At 38.9% G+C, this 21,665-nt stretch overlaps 1 protein-coding gene across 50 annotated transcripts in view; it reads right to left on the bottom strand.

Annotated features, from left to right (window-relative positions):
• The window catches only part of Dscam1 (Down syndrome cell adhesion molecule 1), a 105,373-nt gene that overhangs the window by 46,461 nt on the left and 37,247 nt on the right, over nt 1–21,665 (bottom strand). For 16 of the 50 annotated variants that reach the window (XM_066289559.1, XM_066289560.1, XM_066289557.1 and 13 more), the window contains 4 exons: nt 14,306–14,455; nt 3,270–3,399; nt 700–962; nt 64–645 (listed from right to left, as the gene is read on the bottom strand). In XM_066289559.1, the coding sequence (XP_066145656.1) occupies nt 64–645; nt 700–962; nt 3,270–3,399; nt 14,306–14,455 (1,125 nt within the window). Of the gene's footprint in view, nt 1–63; nt 646–699; nt 963–3,269; nt 3,400–6,129; nt 6,254–8,848; nt 8,973–9,870; nt 9,995–10,206; nt 10,331–10,431; nt 10,559–10,598; nt 10,723–10,977; nt 11,102–11,173; nt 11,298–14,305; nt 14,456–18,640; nt 18,812–21,665 lie in introns of all 50 variants that reach the window. The other 34 variants (XM_066289595.1, XM_066289590.1, XM_066289589.1 and 31 more) reach the window with 10 other exon arrangements.

Genomic DNA, 21,665 nt, shown 5'->3' with positions numbered 1-21,665 from the left:
AATTTTCGAAAGGCATTAGAGATGAAAATTCCTCGGGAAATTTCTGGAAAAACCGAGACTTACCTCGTTCCCAAACGACTGTATCAACCGGGTGCCCTGCAAATGGACAATGGACAATCAAAGTACCCCCGGCAACAATGGCCTGCTTCTCCATCGATCTCACAAACGGCAACCCATAAACGTTAATTCTTGCTGCGTGATTTGCACTGCCAACTTTCGAGTTTGCATTGCAGCGGTACAATCCTCCATCATTCGTGTGAATTGCTGTGATATTCAAATGCGACACTATATCACCGTTCACTGTAACGTACTGTCCGATTTGATAGCGATCACTGTTAGACAATTTTCTCCCGTACAATTCCCAAGTGATTTCAGGAGTCGGGTTTCCACTGGCGATACATTTAAGGAAGACTGAATTGCCTGGTTGGACTGTGTCCTCGTTGAAGGCGTGTCGAATCTGAGGAGGTTCAAAACGTCCTCCAAGTTTCAATTCGGCAGTTGCTTCGGCGCTTTCTTGGTCATTGCGGATGAAACACTGGTACATTCCCTTGTCTTCTTTGCGAACCGCTTCGATGCGTAAAATGGCGTCTGTGTGGTCGATTTTGCTCCCATCTTTCATCCACGACACGGTCTTTATCGGATTGCCTACATGCCACCAAAAAATAAGAAAAGTACCGTTTAAAGGAGGAATTTTTTTACCTTCAAATTTGCAAGTGAACACTGCGGGCCTCCCAAAATCGATGGTCTGGACTTTAGGCTCAATGGAGGCCTTCAGGGGGGCGGTGACTGTTAGAACAGTCTCGACACTCTCTCCGCCCACTGAGTTGTTGACAACGCACAGGTACTTCCCCGAATCATCTACTTTGGCCTCGCGAATGATCAAAGTGCCTGCAACTTGCTTAACTCGATCATTGAGGGTCACCGCTTGTTTTCTCGAGGTACCCTCTATGAACTTGTACCATCTGGAACAATGGAAAAGTTTTTTAATGGTAAGCCTTCATTGTGAATTCGCAATTAGTCAATATAACTTCGTTTAATGATTTTTTTTGCTAGAAAAAAATAGAAATAAGAACCAATCACGATCGTTATATTGACTGACTGAAAAATTTCCTGATGCAATGGGTACGTTGTCCGCCCCCCGTCCTCCCTTTCGCATCCTGCTTCCCTACAAACGCGATTCTACCCAAACTTTGGTACGGGGAGTGCTTGGACGCGACATAAACCCACTGCCGGACATCTTGCCCAGAGCTTTGTCCTTGATTTCACCCAGAGCTTTATCCTTTATTTCAACCAAAAGTTTATCCTCGATTTCACCCAGAGCTTTATCCGTAATTTAGATCGTTTTGGAGCTAAGACTAAGACCAAGCGACCCAGTGGTATTATAAGAACAATTTTGCCCTCTTTACTTGCTCAAACTCCTCACAACAGCGCATCAGCTTGCTTCAAAGCGTGGCACCACACAACGAAGAGGAATTAATTCGAAGGACAAATACTTACCTTCAACGTCGTAGGTAATACAGTCTAACATGCGTAAAAACAAATCCTACTTACCTGAACTTGGGTACTGGATAAGCGGAAACATCACAAGCAATAACAATGTCTTTCTGGGATGCCATTTCCAGGACAATGCTCCCTTCAATTTTGCGACCTGATGTCTTTGGGGGTACGTTATTGGTTGGTTCTATTTCAAGGGATTTTTATGCAATAGCAAAAACCGACTGGAATAGGGCTCGATGCTTCACCTTTAACGCTATTCAACCCAAGAAGCTTAGGCATAAAGTCTAGTCATAGCTTCAACGATTTTATTAAAATAACTCAAAAGTGTGCCACCTAGTAAGTCGTCATCAGATCAGTAAGCAGCACTGAGCAGGACACTCTGGTACTAGGTGGTATTTTTACCAATCCGCGTTAGTAGAGACACTTGACAGTACCGACATCCGTTTAGACAGTACTGATGTAGTGATGCCTTATTATATTCAGTTTACTTTGCCGCCAGACAGTAATTTCACCAACACGGATTTGATCAGTACTAATGTGGCTGTCGAGTGTTACGCCCTGATGACGTCCTATTAGGAGAAACGCACGTGGCTAAGTTACTTTAATATATTTCTTAACCACAACTCCTTATTGCGATTACAATTGAAGTATCTGTGGGGCAACGGATAGGTTTTTGGAACTTGATGGTCTATGAGGTCCAGAAACAGAAGAAAATCTTTCAATTGTACGGGGATGGAGAAATGGAGTTCCAAGATCGAAGTGGTACATTTCAGCTCAGATCCAGTATATCACATATGAAAGTGATCTTACCTGAATTTTGGAACTGGATAACCCGAAACATCACAGGAAATAAAAATATCCTTCCCATAATCCCCTTTCTGAAACACGTTGCCATATTTGCTCACTGAAGACTTAGGAACAACATTATTCGTGGGCTCTATATCGGAACACGAAATAATTTAGTTTTCGAAAATGAATTTTACCTGAATTTGGGAACGGGATAAGCTGATACATCGCACGTTATAATAAGATCTTTCCCTGAAGGGCTTTCCTGGAAAAGCCCCCCTACATACTTCTTATCAGTTGATTTTGGGGCAACGTTATTTGTGGGTTCTAAGAAACAATTGGTCACTCAATGAATGTAAAAAAACTAACCTGAATGTTGGGAACTAACGCATGGTTAAAAATGCGCAAAACGGGCACAAAAGGCAAGCATTTCTCATAAACAAAAATAAGCCGAAAGCATTAATGGAAAGTGATCTAAAACTTACTTAAATACAGGGTTTGGATAACCAACAACGGGGCAGAGAATCACTCCATCTGCATGCAATGGAAATGTGGCTATTCTCCATGGAATTGGTTCACCGACGATTTTTGGAGGTAGATTATTGGTTGGTTCTGCAAAGAACCAACATATTATTAAAGGCGCTTTGAAGTTTAATGTATCAGTATGAGTGTTGGTATAATTTTAATAATGTGAGATGATGTTATGAACGTATTGAAAAATGATTAAGTTTTTATTGGTGAGACCCCAAAATTGGCAATCCAAACGCAAATGATCATCCTAAATCAACTACAACATGACAATGATGGCTGAGTAAGTCCTTACTTACCAATGGGATTTCTACTGAGCAACTCGAATTTTCTTTTTCATGGTTAACGAAAAGACGTTTAACAACATTTCCCACAAATTGGAAAAATAAAATTAACAGAAAAAATTGTGCCAGAGGAAAGTTGATTTACAATAACGCCCTAAGAAAAGGAAAACTTACATATATCTCGGGACTGGGTATCCAGTGACTTGGCAGGTAAGCCAGGCAACAGTGTTTTTGGGTACCAAGGTTACTTTCCACCCTTCGAATTTTTCACCATCTTTCTTTGGAGGAACGTTATTCGTGGGTTCTATGAATTTTCATCGCAGAATTTAGGCGGAGTGGATGAATATACGCGATTAATGTTGGGATTGAGCGTTCTTTTGCGGTCTCAAAGCTAGGCTCGGCCAAAAATGGGTTCTAATTAAGGAAAGGGGCAAAGGTCTAGGTATTTTTGAATCCCGTGGATGTTTCGAATTTGTCATAAGGGAGAGCGAAAAAATTCTGCAAAAATGACCATTAGCAACAGGTGTGCTTAACGTATATAAAAAAATCGATTATTAATGATATATTTTGTATCTCAATTTTTAAACTATTTTCCTTCAGTCGGCGATTTTATCCTTACAAAATTTGTCCAAAGGACATCAGGCCCGTAATTAAAAAATTCAAGCAACAAAAGGAAAATTTAATAACACCAAAAAAAGTAATTTTTTTCAATTAAAAAATATAATAATAATGCAACTTTTGTCTACCTAAATCGTAGCAAATAGATACAGACGGCGCAGTTCGAGAAAACTTATTTCATCAGTTCGCGTAATAACTGGCTGAAGTTGAACTCGTATCACTTATAAGCAATTTCTTCGGAAAAGCCACATGTTGTAGTCTCAGCAATAGTCTTCAGGCAACAGACCGTAATATTCCCGTTTCTCAAAAGGCCGACAACATCAGTTTCGAATTTAAAAGAACTAACCCGAACTAATTCGTTTCCATTTAAACTTACAAATATCGCGGAACAGGAAATCCTGTCACCTGGCATGTGAGCCATGCAACACCACTCTGACGCACATGTAGCACTTGCCATCCCTCGAACTTGGCCAAATCTTTTTTGGGGCTTACATTACTAGTTGGTTCTGCAAAAGTCCGCAAATTTGAAAGTTGGGGCACGCACACGCCCGAAGCGGGGTACCCGCGATGGGGCCAGCCGTCCCATTGACCGGACGCAATAAAAATGTATGTTGCGGGGAGAGCTCCAAAGGTACTCGACCTGAGATGTAGATGGCGATTTTTTTGTTAAAAATTTGTTTATATTACAAAGACCTAACCTTAAAAAGCCGATTTCTGAGGTTTCAAGGTGCCCAGGTTGATTTGGGTTTCTTTTGGAACCGTTTTCACTGAACGCTTTTAGAGATTTTGTGAACATGGTCAGCGATACGTAATTCAATACTTTCATTTGAAAGGTCTTAGTCCGTCCAACCTCCAAGCGGAGTTAGATCCTACTCTGGAGAAATCTGGTGTGTCCAGTTAATCTGGAATTATGTTTTTTGACCATCTCCCTAAAGGAAAAACAATAAACGGGGAATATTGTACAAATTTATTGCAACGTTTGGGCGAGGAAATGAGGAAAAAGCGACCGTATTTGGCCAAAAACAGAATTTTGTTTTATCAAGGCAGGGCAACAGGGCACACTTCCGTCATCGTAATGGCCAAAATTAATCAATTTCGTTTCGAACTTTTTCCAGACCCACCCGATTCGCCAGATTTAACCCCATTGGATTTTTTTGTATTTCCCAACTTGAGAAAATCGCTCCTGTATGTAATGAAGAGGTGAAGTCCGAGGTTGATGCCTATTTTCAAACATTAGAAACTTCGTATTATAAACAGGACATAGACGCCATAGACCATCGCTGGCAAAAGTGTGTCATTCTCAAGGGAGATAATATTGAGAAATAATGTAATATTTTCCAAAAATTTGCTTTCTTCAAGTGTTACGTCGGGTACTTCTGAGATTATCTTCGCAACTTACGAGAAAACTTCATTTCTACTCACACTATCAGCCACATGATAGTCCGAATAGAAGTGAGGTTTCCCCGTAACTCAACATATTTTTATTGCATTCGGTCAACTGGACGGCTGACCGCACCACGGCCACTCGCTCAGGGTGTTTCAACCCCGAAACCTACGTTTTGAGACCGGGTACCCTTGCACCAAAACTCGAAAAGCCGAACTTACAAAAATCGGGGCACTGGAAAACCACTGACTTGGCAAGTTAACCAGGCAGTTCTGTTGGATTGCACAGTCGATACTCTCCATCCACCAAATTCGGCACCAACTTTCTTAGGAGCAACATTATTTGTTGGTTCTAATAAATCCAAAAACTTACTAAATTGGGTACACAGGTCCCTGAATGTTGGCTCGGGTAGAGATTTGGATCCAGGTGAGAAATCGAATGAAAAAACCTACCTAAAACTTGGCACTGGATACCCCACTACATCGCAAGTCAGCACCAAAGTCTGATTAAAAGGACAAAGGTAAATCTTGCCGCCATCATATTTTTGTCCAGGAACTTTAGGGGCAATTTTCCCAGTTGGTTCTGAAATTAACTCGCTGTCAACGTCTACCAACATGCAACTAAACCACAGGAATACCCTTGCCGCGCAAGCACTATTCTCAATCGTTATAAAATTATGAAATGAATCGAACATAAAAAATGAGGGGCCGTCATAACCGAAGAAGAATCGGAAACTTGCTCACTGAAGTACTATGAGCGCTCATTTGAAACTTGACTTCGAAAGTACTCGTGCCGGGTACAGTAAGGCAAATGCTTAAATGATAGAACTCGAAAATGGCGTAGGCGAATCTTAAGCAGCAAAGCGAAGCTTTTCCCAACTTCCTCACCAAATACTTTAATAAAACTTTGAAATTTTGTGGCAAAGCTGGTGCTTTGGAACCTATCAATTCCCAATCAAATGGGAAAAATGGGGCCTTATCGCAACGGAATAAGTATAGGAAACTTACCCACTAGCACACCACGAATACTTACTTGAAACTTGGTTTAGGAAATGCCTGTGCCGGACACAGCAAAGCAAATGTTGAAGCAATAGGGCGCTTTATTATCAAGATTTGAGCCTCGAAAGAGAAAGAAGGCGCTCTCGATCCCACAGGCTCTAAATGCGTTACAAAACGAATCAGTATAAACCAACTACCATTCTCTTTAGGACAGGGATCCTAATACACTCAGGCAAAATTAACCTTAAAGGTCAAACTTACTTGTATGAGGGCTTAGGAAAACCTTGAGCTGGGCAAAGGATAGCAATATTAGTGTCTGACGGCCTTTTAAGGCTGGATATATCCGATTCTGATGACAATGCAGGTCTTCTCGACCCTACAGGCTCTAGAGCACACAGTCGCAAACAATTACTATATACAGGGTGTTTCCTAACACTGGCCATAAATTTAGGACACAATTTCTTATGGTATTTAAAGGAAAGTCCCTATTACCATGCGCCGGAAACGCTTAGATTCCCCGACAGAGTATTGAGAATGAGGAGAAAAATGTTTAAGAAATTTTGAATATTCAATGCTAAGCTCTTGAAATTTTTCAGTTATTGTACGTTGGGAAAAAGCTGCATTTTTGGTATAAAGTTCATTTTACCTGCCGCCAGTGGCGTAGTTAAACACGAACCTGTCAACGTTTTCGCCATAAACTGTAGAACGCTAATGAATTTATTAACGTATTTATTATTTCTAGACTGCCCTAACGTTTTACTACCAAAAAGGTCTCATGATTTTTTTGCCCATTTCTAACCTATTTCTAAAAAAATTGTCGGCAACTACAAACAAAAATCATAGAAATAATTAGTTTCAACACAAAATTACACGTAGAAAATGGCGATTTTCTGATTAAACGCACGATTCCAGTTGCCTCATCACTGATTGTCTCACTCTTTCATAATTTGCTAAGCCCTAGATGCAATGCATCTAAGTAATTTCAGCGTTGGTAAAGTTATTCATTTTCGAATTTTATTTTTTACTTAATGCATGCATTTGATACACAACTTATGGCTGGAAAAATGCCGACAATCACGGTTTTGAAAACGCGAATAAGAACAACTATTAATGGATACCATACTTCCACCATATCCCACCGTACTCCACCATACCATATCCCTCATTTTCGTTGCAGCTGAATTAAACAAATAACTTTCTCTTTGAGAATGAGTTAGTATTAGGCAAAAAATCCATCGGTGCTCTACATTTTATGACGAAATCATCGACTGACTCCTGCCTAACTACGCCTCTGGCGGCAGAAAAAAAATTGATTTTATACTAAAAATTTAAATCTTTACTAACGTACAATAACTGTAAAATTTCAAAAATCCAAAATCAACTGCTCCAAATTTATTTCAATTAATTATACATTTTTTCCATATTTAGACACTCAGTATCTCGGAATCTAAGCGTTTACGGCCACATGCGCGTAGGGACTTTTTTTGCCTTAAATACTGTAAGAAATCAAGTTCTGAAAGTACGGACCGTACTTAGAACAAACCCTGTATACCGGGAAACTGGAATACCCTTGCTTTCCTACCTAAAGCTCGGCCTAGGGAATCCTTGGGCAGGACATTGCAAGGCAATATTGTCTCTTGAAGGGTAGCGCAACTTCATGGAGAATATTTGGGATTCGGTAGAGAAGGCTGGGGCGCGGGAACCCACGGGTTCTGCATTGCAAACCATAACTGTTAATTTTCTACAAATCTTTCATTCCAAAACGAACCACCCAATAACAGTCCATTTAGCTTTGAAGGCGGAAGTTTGAGACATTCAAAAGAATTTATCACTTAAATTGGCCCTTCAGCTCGTCCTACTTAATAATACATTTTTGCAAAGGGCACAAAATTTCCCATTCAGCAATATTGGAAAATGTGAAACTAGCAAATACATTCGTAATTTATAGAGAAAATGGCGTATCAATGCACTAAAAAGGAACATTATTTTTGTTGAATTATGAACAAACTTGCCATATTGCAGCAAATAAAGGTTTTTAGTGTTATAGCTTCGTTGCTCTATTCTGAGTCTATGATATATTGAATATATGATATTGCTCTAGGTAGTCTAAAGGTATTTTTTCTTTCGCGGAGACCGCTTTTATTGCCATTAGTCTTAAGTCAATCAGTTCAGTGAAGGGATTGCAGGCGACTTATCATACAATGACCAGCAATATATTCAGGTTTGTCCTTCTTGACATTTTCCTTTGGGACTATTTGAAATATACCATTTATCAAATAACTTTTAAATGTATAGAAAACTTGAAAAACGGAACCTCCGACAATAATACAAGAACGCAGCCACGTTTGAACGGAATTTTTTAATAAAATTTTGAGCGAATTTCAAGAGAAACACCGCTGCTGCCTCGCCAAAAACATGCTTCAGTTTGAGCATTTGACAACGTTGTTACAGAATTTAATAAAATAATTGTTAAACGAGTCACTTCTTCTATTCCCATGCAATATTCTCAGTAATTTGCGAACGCATCAAACTAATTTCATATTTTTCGGCACTGCTTAACGTAAAATTATGCGATATTAGCTGGAGGAGAGGAAATTACCAACAATTATCAATTGAAAATTTAAATTTTTCCCTCAAAAGAATTGTCCGCAGTATCAAAAGGTGTTTAGAGTGGTTTGAATTCAAATGAAAGCCCAATCTGAATAGGAAAACCGACGGGTACCCTTGTGAAGCACGTGAGGCTCGTGTCTTACTTGAAAACTGGGCTGGGAAATCCCTGGGCGGGGCAGAGCAGGGCTAAATTTGTGCCTAAGGGCCTTCGCATGGTGAAAACTTCCGATTCGGTGGAAAATGAAGGAGCCCGGGACCCTACCGGTTCTAAAAGGAAAAATTCAAGGATCAACTCCTCACACTTACTTAAAGCTCGGTCTAGGGAACCCTTGCGCAGGACACAAAAAGGCGAAATTTATTCCCAAAGGGCGGTCCATTGTAAATATCTTTGATTCAGTGGAAAAGGAAGGTGCCCGTGATCCTACAGGCTCTACATTCAACACAAGAAAGAAAACACAAATTTTAATGATAAAAAGGAACGAGAGGTACCTGAATGATGGGAGGGGCAATGCTTGAGCTGGGCAAAGCATAGCGAAACTCTGCCATTCTCCTCGATCATATCCAAGCATTTTTATGTCATTTGAGAAGGTTGGAGCTTTCAGACCTACAGGCTCTATTTTAAAGAAATAAATGAATTTTGTGACTTACGGGCCAAATTGCCATCATGCTGTCAACTTTAACTGCTAGTTTACATACAAAGATTGGACAAGAATCGACTAGCTTGTTAATTTCCTTGAGGTCAAAGCCAACAGCAAGTAATGAAAGACCTGAATGAAGGGCTTTAAAGGGTGACCTTTCTCACATCTAATGTTCGAACTGACCTAAACGAGGGTACGGGAAAACCTTGGGCTTGGCACAAAACTGGAATATCAAACCCAGACTGGCGTTCCACGGATTTCAACTTAGAGTCAACTTGGGTCAGCTTGGGAGCTCTGGTACCCACTGGTTCTACATTAAACATGAGATCAACGATTAGGAATACAAACATCTGAGTACCTGAACGATGGTACTGGGAACCCTTGGGCCTGGCACAAAACTGGAACATCCAGATTAGCTTCTCGTTCGACTACCTTAAATTTTGAGTCTGCTTGGGTCAATTTAGGGGCGCGAGTTCCTACAGGTTCTGCAGGAAAAGTAGGATTCGTAAGGTGTGCTACGTAATTACCTGAACGAAGGAGTTGGGAACCCTTGTGCTTGGCACAGCAATGTAATTCCTTGAGTTTGGTGTTTTTGAATAGTAATGCTGCGAACGTCAGAAGACAGGGTCGGTGCTCGAGAACTGACTGGTTCTAGTTGCAATAGAGTAATTATAAAATGAAAAAATTACCTGAATTTTGGTGTGGGAAACCCTTGGCCTTGACACAACAAGGCTACACTCTCATTTAGAGCACATTCGAACCAGACGGTTTTCGCATTTGAGAGCAGCTTTGGAGCTCTAGTTCCCACAGGTTCTGAGCAAGAAAAATCTAGTTGAAGCTGAGGGCAATTTTGGGGAATTTACCTGAAGTTAGGAGCCGGAAATCCTTGTGCTGGGCATAGTAAAGAAACCATGGAACCTTTTATATAATCAATCACATCATACTTGGATTTCGAGGAGACTTTAGGAAGAGTGCTACTAATGGGCTCTGGAAGAGTGAACAGAGCTTAAATTATGCAACGAAAACCTGATTATTGGGACAGGACACGCTTGAGTTATCTAATGAATCTTTAGGATTTTTCTATATACCTGTAATTGGGGACAGGGTAAGACTGGGCGGGACACAGCAAAGTAGCATTGACTCCAATCGAACAGTCTATGGTTTGTATCTTTGAGGTGCCAGCTGAGAGTCTGGGACCAACACTTCCCATTGGTTCTGACGAGAGAAAGGGAAATAAAAACCATGACTAGTTTACCTGAATTTTGGGACTGGGAACGCTTGCATTGGACACTGCAATGTCAAAACCTCTAATTCTTTGCTCGATAAGTCACGGCTGGAGTCTCCAGAGGTCAGCTTTGGGATAACAGTTCCAATGGGTTCTATGGGCAAACACAACACAGCTTGGGTCAACAACTTGTTGTTTTTTTTGGTCTCAAAGTACCCTTGCCTCATTGAAATTTAACCTACCTATAGACGGGGCTAGGATATGCTTGCCCTGGACATAACAGGGGAACATTTCGTCCTATCTCATAAGCATCAATGGGAGGTGATTTGGTAATTTTAGGTGCAACACTGCCCACCGGTTCTAGGTGCCAAAATGACCGTATAAATTATATGAAAAAGTTGCAATTTACCTGTAAGTTGGGGCAGGAAATGCTTGGGCTGGACATAGAAGGGTGATGCTTTCACCTTGATGCCCTTTAAAGCTCATTGAATCGGCTAGAGTGGAGAATTTTGGAAGAACGCTTGCAACAGGCTCTATATAAAATTAGCTCGTTTTCGTGGCTACTACTGATAACAGTGGTGAAATCACATAAGAATGTAAATTACCTGTATGTTGGTGCAGGAAATGCTTGAGCAGGGCATAGAAGGGTGATGCTCTGATCCTGATACCCATTAAAACTTCTGGAGTTATCCATGGTGGGGAATTTAGGAAGGACGCTGGCTACAGGTTCTAAATTCCAGAACATTAGTTTGTACACTATAAAATTCTCTAAAGTATTCCGTAAGCTCAATTCCGTAGGGGTGAAACGGCAGTGGAGAAACCAAATTTGGGGATGAATTGCGGAACTAACGTATCAATTTGCAACTAATTAATATAATATACCTTGTTTTCACAACTGGAAACCCTTGAGCGGGACACAGTAGATTAAGCGAAACGTTTTCGGAATAGATATAATCTTTTCTGGTTTCCAATGGAAATCTCGGACCCACAGTTCCCACTGGTTCTAGAAGAAAGTTCACCAATGGACTTACCTTGACAAAATGGCGCGACGGAGCCCAAAAACAGACGCATGGGCGAGGGTACCCAGTCATTTCCAACAACAAAAGCGAATCGAAGAGTATCAAGTATTGGAATTTAGGATCGAGGACCAGGTGGAAGGTAGGAAAAGCCCTGAGCATATTTCACAATATTCTGTGAATTTTTTGACTAATGTGCCCGAGTGAAGCAAGGGTACCCTATCCCAACATTCAGGTAAATTCGAAAAAAAATACAACTTTGGTAATGCATTGAGAAATGGATTACCACAGCTGCGCATAACCTAAGACTCCCATTTCTAACATTTAGAGATAGGGGTCTTTGCATGATGCTTTTAGGGCATTTCTTTGAATAATTGAAGAACATTTTCTTCGTAGCCGAAAAGCACCACGTGATAAACTCAGCTCAGAAACTATCCGCGTTATTTGCCCGCATTGTTGCATTTATGCTGAAATTGAAAAATAATTTGAAAACGAGCAAATACAGGGAGTTCCAATGCGGCAGCTACAACAAAGGAAACGGGAGTTTTTAACACAAAGTCAAATGTTTATCTCCCAAGTTCAACAGCCCAATAATTGTTGCCGTAAGTTGTGCAAACAATTTAACGGTTTTCCTTTGGGTTAAATACAAATAGACATTAAAATTCAAATCAGTGATGATTAAATTCCTGTACACTTGTTCGTTTAGAAAATACACAACGATATTGTAATGCATCAGCTGATTCTGTGGGAAAGTTGTTGAGCATAAGTAGCTACCGCACGCTGTTGTTTATCCATAAATAAGAGGCCTATTAACATGGGCAAATAAAGCATTCGTAAACTCCTATTCATCTCTCAAAAATTAAAATGTGCAGATAATTAAAGTTTACTATTGTTGAGAACCAAATAAGATCGGGAATATTCAAACCAGCGTTGAATCATAATTTAAAAATTCATTCATTGAACTGTTAGCCGCCTCGTCATTAGTCATTTTTCAGTCCTCAGGGTCCATTAAAACTGCACGAATGAATGGGACTGATAAACCGCAGCAAAACAATATTTTTTTAATGTGAGATATCCAGTAATGTTGTTTACGAATGCTTTTTTTACAACGGATTCTAAATATGCCACTGCCAGTTCGTTTTTCTAAATTGATCACTTGCGCATTGTTCTAAAAATTCTTGAAGTCACTCACTTATATCCGTGGAAATGTCAATTTTTCCATTTTTTCTTTGAAATACTGAGTATCCAAGCTTAATGAATTAATTTATCCTTATCAGGCGTAGCCTGACTTTTGACCGCATTATTTCGTAAATATACAGGGTGTTGAAAAAAGTGAAAATATTCAGAGAGGTAATAGTGCAAACCAAAATAAACAAAAAAGCCTTAGTAGACACGGGTCCGCAAAACAGCGCTTTTCTATATACGGAAGGTCATTCTTTTTTGAAACATTTATTTGCAATCGTTTATTACTCATTTATTATTCACAAACAAAAGAACTTTCCAAAAAAAACAAAAAAAGAGTTACATAAGATGCTCAAAGCGCTCTCCTTCCATTTTGAAGCAACCACGCCATCTGTGTCTTAGCAATATTCGAACTCTTTCCAAAACCTCCTCATCGGCTCGAATTTGCTGGCATTTTTTTATTAATTCATAGCAGTAGTCCCTTGGAGCTCTGTCTACCGGAATGCCATAGATTAATGTTTTTAAGTACCCTCGAAAAAAGAAACCTAGAGGGTTCAAATCAGGCGCTCTCGCGGGCCATAACAAAGGTTCGTCCCTGCCTATCCATCTACGTGGAATAGTTTGGTGTAAATGCTCCACAACGGCAATCGAAGGACGTGCTGGAGTATCATCATGCTGGAACCACATTTGTTGCCTTTAGTTCTAAAGCAGTGTCGTCCAAAAGATCACCCATCGTGTTCAGGAATAAATTTCGGTAAACTGTGCCTCTTCCTCCGTTTCGTAAAATGACAGGACCTAGAAACCCGTCCTCCACAATACCCATCCAAGTGTTTACTGAAAAACGTGTCTGCTGTCCAGATTCCATTAAATCGTGGGAATTTTCCTCGGCCCGAATATGCGCATTGCAAAAATCGACAACTCCATTTCGTGTGAACCCGGCTTCATGGCCAAAAAGTTTGTTGACAAGAAAACGAAAATCGTCATCGTCATTGTGCAGAAATCAGTTGCAAAAATCCAAACGGGCTTGATTATCAAGTGGATTTAAGGCCCGCACTCGTTGTACATGATACGGATAAGGCAGATGCTCGTAGAATATTCTCCAAACAAGAGGAGCACTCATTCGGAGCATCTCATGCAACCCAAACCCGTCATGATATGTATATTTTATCTATATCTAGATGACATGTGGTGCAAGTCCTCTTCGGGTTTTTAAAAGGTCAGTGCTTAAAATTTGAAAAGTGGTTAGAAAACACTCTGTATTTCAAAGTCCAAGGGAAAACGGACAAATGTTTGTATGAGTTTTTTTTTTAATAAACGCGAACGCTCTGCGCATCAAAAAGATAAAATGGCAAGTAAAAAAAAACTGGAGGGTAATTGAATGGCACATTTAAAACCAAAAACTCAGAAGTAGCCAAAAGTTGCACAACTCTACGCGCAAATATCATACAACACCACTTGCGTATCTTCAAAAATGAATGACTGAGTCCCAATTCAAATTCTGCAACTTTCGGCGCAATATAAGCCAATCTGGTCACTTACCAGTGATGACCAGCCTCCCCTTAGTTGCACTAAGCCTGGTTTCGCCGGTAAGCCGGTGTTTCGTTCTGCACTGGTAAGACTTGTAACCATCCTCAGGGCCGACATCTCGGATATGCAGTTCTCCAGAAGGAAGAACTAAGTATTTGCTATCTATTGGGGATACAAAGGGTCATTAGTACGGATTATTGTAATGGCAAAGGCGCTAAAGTCGCGTTTCAGTGCGTGCTGAAGGTGACTCTGGGCGTCGTTTACCAATCTGTGTAATAATACGAATTCGTTTTAAGCTTTCGTGAGGTGTTACGCCATAAACAGGTAAAATAACATGCAGACATGAACGGGGAAAAATGTGAAAATGTTTACGGAGATTCACGCCCAATCAAAGCCCAATTCACGGATGTAACCCATGACATGATGACTAAATTATGCTGGGTGTTGGCAATTTTCAGAGTTCAAATTCTGGATAATTATGATCGTGATACGAATGCTAAAGTAACATTAATAATTTATTGTCAGGAAATAAACTGGACAGACGTTTATGGAATTAGACAATCACGAAAGCTTTATTCTAATTGCCTGATTAAAGGTAACCTGACTAGGCGGCTATTGATCGTTGAAATTATTGCAGCTAATAAAACGTTAAAAGAAATCTCCAATGGCCTCCCATTCCAGTTAAGTTTAAAAAATATTCCCTTTTTGAATATTCATTTTCTGCTAGAGCTTATCTCCACGACATTAAATTCCAGCTCTATACATTCAAATAGCGAATACTTCTTTATGGAACAGAATGTTCAGTTCTCAAAAAAAAAAATGCTTCATTAAACTGGAAAACACTAAAAAAAAAAAAAAAAAATACACTGAACCGAACACTCTGTTATTTGATCTCTACAAGAGTTTGACGAGGGGAAGATATGAGGCGTCAGGGATGTAACAGGAGTTCCAGATGTCCAAAACCTTTTCTTTGAAACCCGATAGCATGAGACTTTTTGGCACAAGTAGTTTAGTTTAAATCCAGTACCAGTTTTCATAATATATTCTATGTGAATTACACTCGGCAAGCGGTTTGAAAGTAAATACAGGGCGCCCCAGGAAAAAGCGTGTGCCCCGAATATATTGTCTGTTTTGTTAAAAAGAAAAAATGATAAAAGACGTCAACTTTGATATGGAGGACGCCATTTGGTGAAAAAGTTGTTTTTAAAATATCATCCCTCTATCCCTGGAAATTAACCCTTTGAAATTTTCAAATTGGAAGAGGGGCGCGTTATGCCTCGTTTGAAAGGTAATTTTATTTTCTACATCGTCAAGCTTTCATTTTTCATTTTATGTACCTCTGTCTTGCAGAAATGGAATAAAAACTAAATCATTCGGTTGTGACCATGAATGCGATTGTAATAAATGCTGAAAATATACAGTTACTCTCAAAACGTCTCTACGTCGCAACTGTATCAATAACAAGGACATTTCTAATACATATTTAAAATTCATAAATCATCATTTTTTTGGAGGAACATTATATATATATTTATATATCTCCTGAGCTTTCCGTACTCGCACCAGGACAGGCAATTCGTCCAATTTTTAATGTGATTAAAATTGTTTATACGTTATAAGAGAAAATCGAGTTTGCATTACAAAAACAGTGATTCTGCAATAGCAGGAGCACGTGTTTTCAATTTAGATCATCCTGGAAAGATGGTATGCCACCTTTATGTATCTCACCTGCTAATTAAATTCAACACATGAAATGAACAAAAAACAGGAAGTTGACCGCCCCAAGAAGAGGTGATGAGTCCAAATCGAGCTTCTGGAACATGATCAAATGGAAAAACGAACGTCTGACATGGTATTGTTGAGGAAACTGGCGTTTCAAACAATACTGATCATAGACTTTAAAAAAAAGTAAAATTCCATTCCTGCCATGAAACTGGCACAGGAATTTATGAAGGATGACTTCTACTGAGCATTAGAATTCTACGAATCCTTTAATAACAAGTTACATTCAGACATTTGTTGTATAATACATGTTCTGATGAATCTTCGTTCTATTTAAATGATGAAGTTAACAAACGCAACTGCCACTACTGGAACGAAGCGGGAGACCCCTACACAACGACCTCAAAATTTGGATTTTGAACGATCATATTGTTGGATAATTTTTCATTCCTGGAAATTTAAATGGAGAAAACTATCTACAACTTCTACCAGACGCCATATATCTCCAGGTTAACTAAAATACTTGAACAAGATCCCCACCTCTTAGAACAGCAATGAGGTTTTTCAACAAAATGGAACGCCTCCACACTACACTGCTGCTATCCAACAATATCTAGATGAAGAGTTCCCTGGAAGATAGAGTTCCAGTGAAGTGGCCCGCGAGAACCTCCGACTTTATTTCCCTGGATTTTTTCTTAGGAGCGCATTTGAAACTAAACTTTATGACACAAAACATGATCCCCTCGAGAAGTTAGGTGCCCTAACAGGCGAAGAGGCCAGGTCCAGAAGTATTAAATAATGCCGGACAACATTTTGAGCTGCTCATGGACATGGAAGTCAATCGGAGTCACTTTCAACACTTCTTACGATAAAATAAATGAGATATAAGTAAAAATGCTTGAAAACAATTATTTGGTTTTTGTTTAATTTGTAAAGACCGAAGTATAAAAATAGAAATAAAATAAAAGTTTTACCATGTAGAGGAAAAAAACGACTTTTCAAACGAGCTATAACACGACCTCTCTTCTAAGTGAAAAAAGTTCAAGGGGGTAGTTTTCACAGATAGAAGAATGACATTTCAAAAACAACATTTTCACCAAATCACGTCCCCCTCCCTATCGAGGTTGACGTGTTTTAGCTTTTTTTAAAACAAACAACCGGAAAGACATTCAGGGTGAACACTTTTCGCTGGGACACACTGTATATTGCTACAAATCTTATGATGTGCCGAACAGGCATTTTACAATATGAAAACTATAGTTTACGTGTATTGTAATATTTATACACAGACACGGGCAAACACCTCCAGTTAGATTACAATCGTTGTGCCGTTTAACGACAGGTTTATTGTGCATATGATAAGACACTCGTCAGAACGTAATTTCACTTTATCACAAAACGAACCATTTAGCTAATTCCCAATTATGACCTAGCTGCTGATAAAAAGTTTCTGTTTAAAAAATTCAGTAAGAAGCAATCATAATTGTACGAGCTTTACTGAATACCTTTCTCGCGACCTAATCAGTTTACATGTGAAAATGGCAAAATTTGGGCACAGTATGAGGATTTTAGCCACCTACCTCCTACAGGTTTTCATTTTAATCCAAGAATTGAAGGTTAAAAAAAAGGGTCAAAAACGTAAGTTTATTTTAAAATTGGGAGTGAAATTTGAGGCACTATCTGGACTTGAGGCTTCAATCCGTCTCAATTCAACTCATTCCTTTAATGTCGAGCTTTTTCTTTTAGTTTGACCGTCTTTGGGAGGCCGAATCGGCCAACAGATTTATCAATTGAACAGAAAAACGTATACGTCAATTTTTCATTTTTAAACAATTTCAGTTTTTTATATAGGTATCTCAGAAATCAGTCGATAGATTTTATTATTCTCAAAAAGTCATTTTCTTTCATGCCTTCGGTTCAGATAACATTGTGAAATTTTCACATTCAATGTTACTTTTCAATTTTCAGAATCAACTTTCTCGTCATCACAATCAGACGTCAGAATCAAAATCTACATCATCGTTGGTTGATGTCGACATAACTTCTCGCATTTCGTTGAGCTTGATTTACAAATTTTCAGAATCAGCTTTGAGGTCGTCGAAATGAGACATCCGACTCAACATCAATCTTAGATTAATGGTGACTCAGATGACCTTAGATTGATGAGGTGGTGATCTCACCGATGATCCCGTATCTAACACAATAAGCGCAGATCCTTATTTATAGATGTTTGAATTTAAACATAGAAATAAACGGTTTAAATATTCAAGGCATTTTAAATCCCATTAACGGTCTATACAATCCTGGAGTATTTGCAAGCCGTGAAGGATGTGCCAGCTTAGTTATAAGTCTGACATTGCCCCTCTTAAACGCATTAATATGTCACATCCGTTAAATCTATTAGAAGTATGCAACTTAAATAAATCAAGTCGCAATCTTAGAGCATCTGTTGGTGTCGAGCTGGGATTTAGGAATGCGATACCCGTTTATAACGTGAGAACGTCTGTTAGTACCACACTTCTGTATTTCCACACAAGTTGCGTTTTTGAGGGATTCAAAAGGGGGAGGAACTACGAAAAATTAACTCGAAATTTTAACTATGTTACGGTAGGTCACCTGACGCACCGTAATGACCATCATCGTTCGCCATCAAAATCTCGTGGCCATTGTCCTGCAACCATGACACCACGAAGACATAGTCAGAAACAAAACTTGGGATGTGACATTTTAGGATGGCTGTATTGCCCTTTAGAACACTTTCGTCCATGACATTAGCAGTATACGCTTGCCCCACAACTGAAAAATAGAGACCACTTTTATCAATGGTGACAAAATTTAAAACAACTCGCGCAAGTGCAGAAAGTGACGTATTTCCGCATAGAACTGTCATTTAAAAATGACTGCATCGAGCCAGACTTAAGCAAATCACTTAGTGTGTGTGTTCGTTATGTATAGCCAAATTTTAACAGCTTGCAGCACAAGGACACACGAAGTATAGATCATAGAGAATGACGAATTTTGACTTTTTTGACATTAAGCTCCTATTTCCAGAGTCTATAGAGAAAAACTAATAATGGTGCTATGGTCACAAAATTTTCAAAATTTTTTTCATGGGTAACAACCTTTTGATACTGTTCTCAGGGCCTATACAGGGATCCTCGTAAAGGATGTGAAATGGCGATATCTCAGAAACTGCAAGTGGAGGAAGCTCTAAAGAAAAATTTTAGTGAGAGAAAGGACCAAAAAATCACTTTAAAAATATTTTCCTTATTGTCGCGTTGTCAAGTCTACTCTAAATCAGTGATATCTCAGAATTTTTAAAGCGACCCCTGTATCATCATTAACGAAACACCCTGTAGAGTTTATCAGTATAAAAACTACGACTATTTTCGAACATTGAGGACGTACTTAAAATTCGAGTTTTAAAACCTGAAACGCCCAATATAAATGAAGTACTACACGAAAAATTGTTTAGTTTTGGTCTTTTTCTTATTCAAAACATATGCAAAATTGAAGTACGTCACTAGGTTCTGCTGCAAAAATTTCTTAGAGTACCAGGAAATGTTTTTAAAAAATTTACATAAAAGCTTTTCACCTCGGTAGACATATAACAATACGATTTTCCTGACTTGAATATGGGAAATGTAGTGATTGAATGATTGAAGTAACCACTAGTCATTAAAACATTATTTACAGTAGTGTATGTTGAATAATTAAATCCCAATTTATAAAAATTGAATAAAAAGTACGAATGAGAAAGATATTTTCGTCTAATTTGACTACAAAGAATACTTTTTGGCACAGTTTCGCGATCATATATCACCAACGCAATATGTTACACCTAGCGATCTGCAGATACTGAAGTAACCGGTTATCTGCCAGATATCATATGGAATGCTGGATATAAGAATACAATTGTTCCAGGAATTTTCATGGAGATAATCGCATAAATTCTATAAATTTCGTCGGGGGTTATGCGTCCTGACTGACCCGCCCTGGATATATCTCATAAAATATAAGATTATTCTATAATCCGTTTTAACTCTGAAATATTTTGGGTGGAAATAGCCGGAAAAACCAAAAGAAAAACCCTAATATTCTGGTATTTCCGCTCGACTAAATAAACACCATTGGGCTATTCGTTACTGAAATCTGAATTTGTGTTCTCGAGTAGTCCGGCATGGTATTATTTGTCAAATGTAAGAAATATGTATAAGCAATCAATTTTGCCATTATAAAAAGCAGTCTAGACTCCCTTTTATTACCAGAAAAATGTTATGAGAACATACATGTGAACATTTTTGCGGGCGCACTACACATAGACCAACTGATAACAAGAGAATGAATTTAGAGAATTGAACGAAAAAGTATATTACTTATCATGAAAATTGCAACACCTAAGCACTATGTAAAATATTGACAATACCGTACGAAGTAAATTATGTAACTTGGGAGTGAACTGAAATCCAGAAAGTCTTTAAAATTCGAACAATGTGCATAGCCACCTTGTAAAGTTGCGCCCTCAGAAACTTGTCTGTGCACACTTCTGAGCAAATAGTCGATTTCCTCTTGAAATAGTGTATCCTATCCAATTTGGTTGCATTTCGTTACTCTGCCAAAGTACGTCTTGGATTCTCCAACATAGTAACTCTTCTTTCAATCATATCCCTTGCGTATTCTGGAGGGGGGGAGGGGGGGTTATGCGAGTGTAGAGGCCAAAAGAACACATTAACATTGTGACGTCATACATATGCCATAGATATACGAGCAACAAATGGTGCAAGGTCGTACATTGTTTTCCTGAAAAAGCATGTTTCCGATATATTGAGTATTCGATATATGCTGCGTGACACAGAAAAGAGAACACCTCGTAAAAATGGTTTTATTTAAATAATTTTTGGTGTGCATGTTGGTATATGGGAAGGCAAAAACCGATTAAATTTTCAGCCATGTTTATTTATGTATTTATGAGTTATCAGAAATTTTAGCGTAATAAACGTGTATCACGCAGTACGGTTATTGTTTCTAACAGTTCCTGTATGTAACGCACGGCGTTATATCTAAAATCTGATATTCCGCTGCTGCAACTAACTACGTATACCAATTTTGATCGAATCTGATGCATAACTCTAGGTGTTGCAATTTTATAATTAGTAAATTTTTGTATTTATTTATGGTGTCAGATGTGAGATAGCAAGAAAGGTACAATCATACGACCTCCATAATCGAACTCCACTGAAGTCCGTTAATAGCGGACGCACCCTCGATAACGTTAATTAACTAAATTGGCTTCATAAATTAATTTGTCGTATACACAACTATGTAATAAGCGATTCCGGTGGTTCTCAAACTGTCTTCACTGGCTGGGAACAAAACTGCAACAAAAACTCACAAAAGTGTCAGCATGGAGCCACAAAAAGTAAAAACATTAAAACTCATTGCAAATAAACAAGCAGTAGCGGTGAAGAGGCGGAAATTGTCGTGTCATGGTTAAAGGCCAAATGAATTCATTTGCATTTGCACACGTACATTCTTCAGCCATCAAAGGATTTACATTTTAGACCTCGGAAGAGGTTCAGTTCTTTCTTTCGCTTACAGAGAGCTTTTCCCATTGTCGGGCTTCTGTTCCAGTGCTAAAAATATCCAAGTA

Source organism: Euwallacea fornicatus, chromosome 13, assembly GCF_040115645.1.
Source record: "Euwallacea fornicatus isolate EFF26 chromosome 13, ASM4011564v1, whole genome shotgun sequence".
In the NCBI taxonomy this organism is placed as follows: Eukaryota; Metazoa; Arthropoda; class Insecta; order Coleoptera; family Curculionidae; genus Euwallacea; species Euwallacea fornicatus.
The sequence above is the reverse complement of the archived record's forward strand: the minus strand, read 5'-3'. Positions and strand labels throughout refer to the sequence as shown.